The sequence below is a fragment of the Salvelinus sp. IW2-2015 genome, linkage group LG27 (assembly GCF_002910315.2).
Source record: "Salvelinus sp. IW2-2015 linkage group LG27, ASM291031v2, whole genome shotgun sequence".
Taxonomy (NCBI): Eukaryota; Metazoa; Chordata; class Actinopteri; order Salmoniformes; family Salmonidae; genus Salvelinus; species Salvelinus sp. IW2-2015.
The window spans coordinates 7950825-7961700 of record NC_036867.1 but is presented as its reverse complement, the minus strand read 5'-3'; the positions used below and the strand labels follow the sequence as shown (position 1 = coordinate 7961700).

Here is a 10876-nt window from a genome sequence, read left to right as displayed (position 1 = left end):
AACAGGGATGCTGACTCAAATGCTTCCCACAGTTGTATCCAGTTGGCTGGATGTCTTTTGGGTGATGGGCCATTCTGGATACACACATGAACCTGTTGAGCGTGAAAAACCCAGCAGTGTTGCAGTTCTTGACACAAACTGGTGTGCCTGGCACCTACTACCATTAGAGCGTTGGGCCAGTARCCAAAAGGTTGCTGGATTGAACCCCTGAGCTGACAAGGTAAAAAATGTGTCATTCTGCCCCTGAACATTTCAGTTGAATGTATTGTTGTGCAACTGACTAGGTATCCCCCTTTCCCTTACCCCATTCAAAGTCACTTAAATCTTGTCCTGCCCATTCAACCTCTGAATGGCACACATACGCAATCCATTTCTTAATTGTCTCAAGGCTTAAAAATCCTTCTTTAACCTGTCTCCACACCTCTAACTACACTGATTGAAGTGGATTTAACAAGTGACATCCATAAGGGATCATAGCTTTCACCTGGACCCACCTGGTCAGTCTAGGTCATGGAAAAGGCAGGTGTTAATAATGTTTATACACTCAATGTATATATAAAACACAGGGAAATGACATTTTTGACTGCACTGGGCCTTAAAGTGGATGCTTTAAAAGGCTATGTGCTGGGCGTCCTAATCAGACGTGAAACAGCGCACGCAAATGTGTATATGCTAATATTTGAAAAATCCCCTTTCTATTAAACCTTCCACAATTTGTTTCCGTCATAAAAAATTAAACAACAAAAAATGCATCAAACAAAACTTTTGTCAATAGAACCATCTCACCATCCTATATCTCCGGGCTTAAATGGGAATGCATGTGGGATTTGGAAAAATATAAATCAAAATACAAAATTCACTATTACTTTTATTCAAGAAAAAAGCATTTTAATGAAACTTGCTAGTTTAATTGGAATACGTTAACCACTACCCCATTCTCACATTTCAACATGAAGAACAGACTTGGCTAGATACTGTAATTGTAGATGTCTAATTATCACGCACACTCCTCAACTTCCTCTTTCCTTGCTTGACTTCCTCTTTGAAGTCTATTTGGCGGGGTTGCAACGGTCTTCCATTTCTTGTTGGCTGATCCCTTTATCTCAGGTTCCTAAATAAAAAGGAGGAAGTAGAGAGGATTATTTTAATATGGATACAGTATGGTGTGGACAATGTTTTTCCTTAATCAAACATAGATGAGGTATGGTATACACTGAGTGTACTAAACATTAAGGACACCTTCCTAATATTGAGTTGCAAGTTGACTCCAATGCTTCCCACAGTTGTGTCAAGTTGGCTGGATGTCCTTGATACACACAGGAAACTGTTGAGTGTGAAAAACCCAGAAGCGTTGCAGTTCTTGACACACTCAAACCGGTGTGCCTGGCACCTACTACCATACCCTGTTTAAAGGCACTGAAATGCATAGAATATGTACAGGTTTCTCTCTCAGAGAGCCGATGGTGAATAGAGTCCAGTCATCCCGGTGTGCTGCCTTGTCGGCTCTTCATCATCTTCTTACAGCCGTTCTTGATGCAGTCCTCACTGTGCACAAACACACTTCACAGTATGAGACATTTTATCACTCATACCAACCATGGCGTAACATCATGTGGATGTGGAGCAGGATTTCAACAGTGTGAAAAAGTAGTGCCATTGTCGGAAAGTACAGTGCCACATCAAATGATTCAAATAAAATTGACTTATTTAGAAYACAAAAGTGTGACTGAAGCGTATATTCTTGTATTTACACCATTAAGTCAAATTTTCCATTAGTCATGCATTGACGTCAATGGGAGTAGGATTCACCCCTGCCATTTTTTACTCAAATAAATCAGAGTGGGGCTCCATAAGGGTTGGAATATAACCTCAGTGATGCTATATTATGTCGATCCTATCCTGTACCTGAACTGTTTCTCTGAACACATGAACTGGATAAGGGCGTCCTTGTCGGGCTCGCTCCACTTGAGGTTACTGTGGAGCAGTCCACAATGTCAGGCTGCAGGAACAGACCACTAGCCTCCTTATACAGCYAATCCTCTGGGGCAGGGTGCTTCTGCAAGGTGCCAAGGAAACAAACACTCACACTGACTTCTGGGAATGGGATAACTGCTGCGTGACGGTTTGGAACTCAAACTAGGGACTGCTTATTATGTGGGACTGTCGTGCATGTGTGCGTTTAAGAGGAGCAAATTAAACAATGGAGAATTGGGATTACAAACTCTTACAAAGTTTGACAGTCACAACACAGGTGAACTCACAGAAGGATAGGAAGCTTCCTAAGATAGAGAAACAGAAATGTTATAAGTAACCTCAAAAACAAATATCCAACACACACACAGCTTCTATTGTTATAATACTGTTAGATAAACTGTATGACTGGGATGAAAGATGGGTAAGGTGGTATAGAAACTACAGTAGCACTTTGCGTCGCTGGTGGTGAGGTGCCTCAGTAGGACCCCTGCTCCAAATGTCAGGTTGTCCGTATCTTCTGTTGCCGTGGCGACTACCTTCCCCACCTTAACCAGAGCAGCGCAGCTCACCTCTGCCTCACATGGAGCCTAGTGGGTGAGATGGAAGATCACTTAGATACGTTCAATACTTAATGAATGGACCGAGGTGTACAGTAACAGAAGTATGTGCACAGAAGATTGATTAATTTATGGGTGGCAAAACTTGAGACAAACCTTGATGTATGGCACCCCCATTAGGGTGAGCAGCTTYTTGCACTCGTCGTTGTGCTGCTGGGTAACTTTCACCAGACGCTTACTGAACTTGTCAATGTTCTCCTGCTCCCCTGGTGGTGAATAGAAAAATTGGTCATCACTACACACGTGTTGGTGTAATTTCTGTATCATGTAAATGTTTATTTGCCGTTGGTGAGATCCTGTACCTGTTTCCTGCACCTGGGCCAGCAGTTTCTCAGCCTCTGCCCTCCTTCTCCAGCTAAAACCACACAGAGAGAGAGGTTAGATTAAGACTCCCGAGTGGCGCAGCGGTCTAAAGCAATGCATCTCAGTGCTTGAGGGATCATTAGACACCCTGGTTTGAATCTTGGCTGTATCACAACCGTACGTGATTGGGAGTTCCATAGGGCGGCGCACAATTGGCCCAGCGTTGTTTGGGTTTGGCTGGTGTAGGCCATCATTGTAAATAAGAATTTGTTCTTAATTGACTTGCCTAGTTAAATAAAGGTTAAATAAAAAAAGATGKTTTTCAACATTTGAGAAAATACATAATGCCAAGGAGGGGCAATAAAGTTGTGATCTTGATGTGACCCCCGTCCTTACCTCTTGTGACTTCAGCTGTGGGGGCTTGCCATCAAACGCGTAGACAGGTTTGATGCCGTGCCCAAGCATGTGGATGATCTGGTAAAACGTGCTCATGAGGTGGCTGAGGATGCAAGTGAAATCACATTTTGTTATTTTTTATTTATTTTACCTTTATTTAATACCTTTATTTAATTAAGAACAAATTATTATTTTCAATGACGGCCTAGGAACAGTGGGTTAACTGCCTTGTTCAGGGGCAGAATGACAGATTTGTACCTTGTCAGCTCAGGGATTTGAACTTGCAACCTTTCGGTTACTAGCCCAACCACTAGGCAACCCTCTAACCACTAGGCTACCCTGCCGCCCCATGACTAACAGAGACTTGAAAATATCATATTAGAATGGGTTAAAAGAAAATACAATGTATATTCATTCACTCCATGTTGACATACACTACAAATACAAAAGTATGTGGACACCCCTTCAAATTAGTGGATTTGGGCCTCCCGAGTGGCGCAGCGGTCTAAGGCAGTGCTAGCTGCGTTACTACAGATCCTGGTTTGATACCGGGCTGTGTCGCGACTGGGAGACCCATGAGGCGACGCACAGTTGGCCCCAATCGTCCGGGTTAGGGGAGGRTTTGGCCGGCTGGGATGTCCTTGTCCCATCGTGCTCTAGCGACTCCTGTGGCGGCCCGGGCACATGCACGTTGACACTGTAGTGTACATTCCCGTTTTAAGTGTGCATTGTGTCAAGAAGCAGTGCGGCTTGGCTGGGTTGTGTTTGTGACACATGGCTATCGACCTTCGCCTCTTGGGGAGAAAAAGGGGAAATTGGGGAGAAAAAATATATACATAAATAAATAAAAAATGTGTGGATTTGGCTATTTCAGACACGCCTATTGCCGACAGGTGTATAGAATTGAGCACACAGCCATGCAATCTCCATAGACAAACATTGACAGTAGAATGGCCTTACTGAAGAGCTCAGTGACTTTCAACGTGACACCGTCATAGGATGCCACCGTTCCAACAAGTCAGATCGTCAAATTTCGGCCCTGCTAGAGCTGCCCTGGTCAACTGCGGTAAGCCACACAAACTCACAGGATGGGACTGCGGAGTGCTGAAGCGCGTAACACATAAAAATCGTCTGTCCTTGGTTGCAACACTCACTACCGAGTTCCAATTTTTTTTTGTCATACCAGTGGTATAGGTCTGTTATAAACTGGGTGGTTCGAGCTCTGAATGCTGAATTCAGACGTATACCACGGGTATGACAAAACATGTATTTTTACTGCTCTAATTACTTTGGTAAACAGTTTATAATAGCAATAAGGCACCTCGGGGGTTTGTGGTATATGGCCAATATACCACGGCTAAGGGCTGCATTCATTTATAATTGAGTTTAGACAGCTAGCTTGCTAGCTAACGTTAGCAACTTGAAGATATTTGAATGTGAATATTTTCTACAATATAACATTTTATAAAATAAGGATTTATCATGACTAACATACGAATAAAACATTGTTTACATGCAACTCACTGGCTGTTCTCGTGTCACTTTCGCGGAATCTGCTGTTTAATGAGAGACTGGGTTGACAATCCAGGACTCTTCGAGTATCGTTCATCGATTGACCGGTAATAGATTAAAAGGCCTGTGTCTTTGACASGAAGTAAATAAACATATTTGATTGGTTAGTGAGATTAAGGGAAATCCGGTCGAGAGAAATATCATGAATTTAAACAGTAATCAGAGGAGACACAACAACAATTACTATGCACAAACGAAATAATTATATTGATCATATTTTATTTACATAGTAAAATATAAGAGATTTTAAGATAGGTACCGTGGAGGTGTGTTTTTGCTTCTTCACACCGCCCACTCCGGAAAAGTCAGCCATCGTTAGCTATTTTTATTTTTTAAGGTGACGTGGAGTCGGTCCCCTTCTTCATCCCGATTCATGTGTCTTTAAAAGTACGATACATATCTGTATTTCTAGATAATCGAAGTAGCAAAATTTAAACTAACTGGAATATAAAAAATGTGTATCAATATTTAGATTCAATCCCAGCAGGACATCGCTGAGGAGGCGAGTATTCTTGGGCCTGGAATCTGAGGAATCCAGCGGGCAGACAGGTTTGGTACGATATGTTCTAAAGCTAGCGATATGCACGGTACGATAGCTAGTTCCTCGATGTAGCTAGAGGACTATTTTTTAGATGAAAGCAAGTACTTTTGTATGTATTTTCAACTGTAATAACGTAGCTAGTAGAGTCAACACTGACTACGTACAGACTCTTTGCAGAGTTTACTCTTGCAATGCACTATCGATGTGTTGTTGTTTCACAGGTAGCCAGGGACAGTCGCTATGTAGGTGATGGCTGTTGTTGATATAGCAAAGGGATGTTATATCGACATGATGCAATGGTTTGCTCTCACTGAATATGCTTATAGGCTTTTTGACAATTGACCTGTTMAATTATTGGAATCTATTCATTTTCAACAGGGCCCATGATGGCTGAAATTGAACATCCTAACCAGCAAGGAGTCTGCCGGATGATAGGTTATTGCATCTTGGTTCTGTGTCTCGTGCCACAGATAACATGGGCTACAGTGAGCTACAAGCAAGGGGATCCTGTAACATTATATGTCAACAAAGTTGGTCCTTACCATAACCCTCAGGAAACGTATCATTACTACACGTTGCCTGTTTGCAGGCCTAAAGAGGTCAGTGAATACATGTGAATATCATAGGAGGTTGGTGGGACCTTAATTGGGGAGAACAGGCTTGTGGTAATGGCTGGAGTAGAGTAAGTGGAATGGTATCAAGTACATCAAACATATTTTCCATGTGTTAGATGCCATTCCATTTGTTCCCGTTCCAGCCATTATGAGTTGTTCTCCCTTAAGCAGCCTCCACTGGTAGATATGCAAATATATGACGAATGAATTATGCTTGTAGGGCTCTACAGATGCATGTTAGTAGTGTGTGTGTGTATAATAATTATATTAAGACTTGGCATACCATGTCTGAGAACCTTTTTTCCCCAGGTGCACCACAAGTCCCTTAGTCTAGGAGAAGTGCTTGATGGGGATCGGATGGCAGAGTCCCTGTATGAAATCAAATTCAGAGAGAATACAGAGAAGAAGTTACTCTGCCAGCTAACCCTCACAGAGAAAGAGGTATTCGCATTCGGACAAAATACGCAGAACTTCACAGTACATTGCATCATGGAAAGGTGTAACTAAACCTAGTTGGTGATGTTTCTCCTTTATTGCTCCTTTCATGTAGGTGGACCAACTCCGAGAGGCCATAGAGGAGCTGTATTACTTTGAGTTTGTCCTGGATGACATTCCCATCTGGGGCTTTGTGGGGTACATGGAGGAGAGTGGCTTCCTGCCCCATAGTCATAAGGTGGGTTAGTCTGACTGCCTTCAGTTCTCTCTCCCTCATGGCAAAACCCAAATATATGTCTACCTGCATTGTGTGTCTGTCTGTGTGTGTGTGTGTGTGTGTATATATAGGTGGGGCTGTGGACACACCTGGACTTCAACATTGAGTACAACGGCAACTCTGTGATCTTCGCCAACGTCTCCGTGAAGGACTCTAAGCCAGTGCCCCTGGAGGAGGGTGGCGCCGGGCACGGGGCGGTGGGGACGGGCGGCGGGCTGGCAGTGTCCTTCTCCTACAGCGTGCACTGGTTCGACAGCCCTCTGACCCACGCCCGGCGGGCCGAGAGGCTGAGGGACTACTCGTTCTTCCCCAAGACCCTAGAGATCCACTGGCTGTCTATTATCAACTCCCTGGTGCTGGTGGTACTGCTGCTGGGCTTCGTCATCATCATCCTCATGAGGGTCCTCAAGAATGACTTTGCCAGGTGACCAATGAGGGGACGGAGTGAGGAGGTTTAGACATTAATGATGTTCTGTTTTGGGGCCTCCCGAGTGGCGCAGCGGTCTAAGGCATAGCTAAGTGCTAGCTGTGCCACTAGAGATTCTGGGTTCGAGTCCAGGCTCTGTCGCAGCCAGTCGCGCCCGGGAGACCCATGGGGCAGCGCACAATTGGCCCAGCGTTGTCCGGGTTAGGGGAGGGTTTGACCGGCAGAGATGTCCTTGTCCCATCGCGCACTAGCGACTCCTGTGGGGGTCCGGGCGCAATGCAGGCTGACACGGTTGCCAGGTGTATGGTGTTCCCTCCGACACATTTGTGAGGCTGGCTTCCGGGTTAAGTGGGCATTGTGTCAAGAAGCAGTGCGTCTTGGTTGTGTTTTGGAGGACGCACGTCTCTCGACCTTTGCCTCTCCCGAGTCCGTACGGGAGTTGCAGCGATGAGACAAGACTGTAACTACCAATTGGATACCACRAAATTGGGGAGAAAACAGAAAATAAAATACAAATAATTTTTTTTAAAGGATGTACTGTTTTACTGGAGAGCTCACATTGATATTGGCATGCAAGAGTTTGGGTATAATTAGAGTAGGTCTATTTGTGGCTATATATCATGTTTTATTGGGATTATGTATGGAAATGGTAGCTAAATTGTGTGGGAATGACATTCCCATATCTCAAGATCTTTCTCTCTTCTGATTGTTCCTGTAGGTACAATGTTGAGGAGGAGGGTGGCTGTGATGATCTGGACCAAGGGGATAATGGCTGGAAGATCATCCACACAGATGTCTTTAGGTTCCCCCCTTATAAAAGCCTGCTGTGTGCCATGTTGGGAGTGGGGGCTCAGTTTCTAACCCTGGCCACAGGTAACCATCAACACACTGGTTTAACACTCAGAACACATTCATTAAATCTTACAATTACTGCTGCTCAAAATACAGAATCACAATTCAGGAATGTCTACGAGCAGATCAGGGTTGAATTTGGCCATTTGTGAATGGTTGTGTGACGGTTGACATCTAGTTCTAGCGTACATCAACTGCATCGCATTCCTTTTCCATTGTTACTCCCCATTGGAGGAGGGTTGAATGTCTGTGTGACAATTACAATTACAATTACATGTACAAATGACCTCGACTAACCTGTACCCCCGCACATTGACTCGGTACCGGTACCCCCTGTATATAGCCTCGTTATTGTTATGTAATTTTCTTGTTACTTTTTTATTTTTTTACTTTAGTTTATTTAGTAAATATTTTGAACTGCATTGTTGGTTTAAGGGTTTGTAAGTAAGCAATTCACAGTAAGGTCTACACCTGTTGTATTCGGGGCATGTGACAAATTAAATGTGATTTAATGTACATGTACTATGCCTGTGACAAAGTAGTCTGTAGAAATTAAGAACTGTGGTTATCACTACAAGCTCCTTCCCCCAAGCTCTCCTATTTGACCTCTGTGTCTCTTGTTGCTGTAGGGATCATCGTCATGGCGCTGCTGGGAATGTTTAATGTGCATCGCCATGGTGCTATCAACTCGGCTGCCATCATGCTGTACGCGTTGACGAGCTGCGTGTCAGGATACTGCTCCTGTAGCTTCTACACACAGATACATGGCCAGCGCTGGGTCTGGAATATCATCCTCACCTCTTCACTCTTCTCAGGTGAGCGGACAGATTTGGTCTTTTGAATCACGTCATACATATGGTAAATATTCCATATATATTGTCCGTGTCATTTGTTTTTCACAATTCTGGTTGAGTTTCAATTACAATAAAACTCTGTGAACATCTAAAGTTTACACCGTATTCATTTTTCAGCAGGATGTGTGTCAACTGTTGAGTTTCAATTACCATACATTTTTGTCTCCATCTCTGCTTGAACCGGACTTTCTCCTCTATTTCCCCTTTCTTCCTTCCTCCACTCTCCTTCCTTCCCTCTCTCCACCCATCTCACCTTGTTACCCACCCTCTCTTCCTACTTCCTTGATTCCCTCCTCTAACCATCCTCCCTCAATCCCACAGCTCCCCTGTTCCTGACTTGGAGTGTGGTGAACTCAGTCCACTGGTGGAGCGGCTCCACTCAGGCCCTGCCTGCCTCAACAGTGCTGCTGCTGCTGGGGGCCTGGGTCCTGGTGGGATTCCCCCTCACTGTCATCGGGGGCATTGTGGGCAAGAACCGCGCAGGCAACTTCCAGGCCCCCTGTCGCACACGCAACATCGCCCGCCAGATCCCTACACAGCCCTGGTACAAGCACACGGCTGTACACATGGCCATTGGGGGCTTCCTGCCTTTCAGGTGTGTGTGAGTRTGTGTGTAACAAGATCAATAAAACAGAGAGCTTCTCTCTGTGTTTGGTAATGGAGTTCCGTTGCTGAGTCATGAGTGAGCGCTTTCCCCCTGTCTCAGTTAAAGAGCTGTCGCTCTAGAGTCTATAACCTTCTGTGGCAATGACTCATTGTGTATAAAACCAATCGATCACATTTAATTTGTGGTCGTGCCTTTTAGTAGCTGTCATTTGTCACAGAACAAAAACCAGAAATAGAGTGCGTCTATAACGTTAGTGTGTATATCCTACTCCTGTCTTGTTTTAGGATTCATTTCTCTCCCTCCATGTCAGGGCAATCTATTTGTGATTGTTTTAAGCAGCTAGCTCAACGTAATCTGAACATTGAACACCCAGACATAAATTGTGTGTATATTGTCTAGCCTACTCATTACCCTAACCTCTCTCCCTCAGTGCCATATCAGTGGAGCTGTACTACATCTTCGCCACCGTGTGGGGACGCGAGCATTACACCCTGTACGGCATCCTCCTCTGCGTGTTCGCCATCCTCCTCTCGGTGGGCGCCTGCATCTCGGTGGCACTCACCTACTTCCTGCTGTCAGGCGAGGACTACCGCTGGTGGTGGCGCAGTGTGCTGAGCACAGGTTCCACGGGCCTCTTCATCTTTGTCTACTCAGTCTTTTACTACCGCAATCGTTCGAGTATGAGCGGCTTGGTGCAGAGTGCAGAGTTCTTTGGTTACTCTCTCCTCACAGCGCTGGTCTTTTCCCTCATGCTGGGTACTGTCTCCTTCTGGGCCTCGCTGGTCTTTATTCGCTACATCTACCGCAGCCTCAAGATGGACTAAGGGAATGTATAGCCGATTACATAACAGCCCAGTTTGAATGTCTTTGTCCTTTCATTTAGTCGATTTGATTGGTTAAGAAAATACTTTTTTCCCACCAATCACATACAGGTCAGTGGTTGCCACAAGTGAAGAAGGATGCATTTGGACATAGGAATGGGTCTGTGTATATGCCTCGAGGGGGAGGGGGCCCAGGGGCCTTCTAGAAATATTAAAGACTGCCATGGAGGTTGAATAAGGGAATCGGAGTTAGGTGAAAGGGTATCTATAAAGGGATGAATGTGTCCTTTGAGTGTTGTGCAATATGTGATGCAGGCTTGCAGTTTGGCATCAGCTCTTGCATAAGTGATGGAAGAAATTGTGTACTAGTCACCATCCACTGATTTTGGTTCTGGTGTAAATATACAATCTTTTCAATAAAGACAACTTTTTATTACAACCTATTCACACTGAGCTAGCTCAAGATAGTTCCAGGCCTACTCAGTGATTTAATTCAGTTTCATTCACGGGAGAATGGCTCATAATGGCCAACAATTGATAACGTGCATGTTCTCCCAATTATGGTGCCACCAACCTGGGACTAGCG

The 10876-nt window shown here is 44.6% G+C and overlaps 2 protein-coding genes across 10 annotated transcripts; one reads left to right on the top strand and one right to left on the bottom strand.

Moving 5' to 3' along the window:
* Positions 1-850: 850 nt before the first annotated feature.
* Positions 851-3386, bottom strand: LOC111953877 (flap endonuclease 1-like). Its single transcript, XM_070435677.1, has 5 exons — positions 3301-3386; positions 2894-2946; positions 2688-2797; positions 1906-2561; positions 851-1545 (listed from the first exon to the last, which is right to left on the bottom strand). Exons 1-4 carry the CDS (start codon positions 3384-3386, stop codon positions 2352-2354), a joined length of 459 nt encoding a protein of 152 aa, XP_070291778.1. The 3' UTR covers positions 851-1545; positions 1906-2351.
* A 953-nt stretch (positions 3387-4339) lies between these two features.
* Positions 4340-10733, top strand: LOC111953269 (transmembrane 9 superfamily member 1). Of its 9 annotated transcripts, none has more exons than XM_070435691.1 (10): positions 4340-4356; positions 5335-5416; positions 5782-6002; positions 6327-6458; positions 6568-6690; positions 6801-7153; positions 7875-8029; positions 8638-8823; positions 9184-9457; positions 9900-10733. In XM_070435691.1, the coding sequence occupies exons 3-10, from the start codon at positions 5787-5789 to the stop codon at positions 10291-10293; spliced, it is 1833 nt and encodes a 610-aa protein (XP_070291792.1). In that variant the 5' UTR covers positions 4340-4356; positions 5335-5416; positions 5782-5786; the 3' UTR covers positions 10294-10733. The 9 variants fall into 9 exon arrangements, with proteins under 9 accessions (XP_070291792.1, XP_023828196.1, XP_023828200.1 ...); XM_023972428.2 differs by lacking the exon at positions 4340-4356 and adding an exon at positions 4976-5199; XM_023972432.2 differs by lacking the exon at positions 4340-4356 and adding an exon at positions 4976-5249 and having other exon boundaries at positions 5350-5411.
* Positions 10734-10876: the final 143 nt, after the last annotated feature.

What these genes read in the sequence shown, in the direction of transcription:
- LOC111953269 (XM_070435691.1), top strand. Translation starts at nt 5,787, where the DNA reads ATGATGGCTGAAATTGAACATCCTAACCAGCAAGGAGTCTGCCGGATG. An exon ending in TCCTGCCCCATAGTCATAAG is followed by an intron (nt 6,691 to 6,800) that starts GTGGGTTAGTCT and finishes GTGTATATATAG; the next exon opens with GTGGGGCTGTGGACACACCT. An exon ending in GGGGGCTTCCTGCCTTTCAG is followed by an intron (nt 9,458 to 9,899) that starts GTGTGTGTGAGT and finishes TCTCTCCCTCAG; the next exon opens with TGCCATATCAGTGGAGCTGT.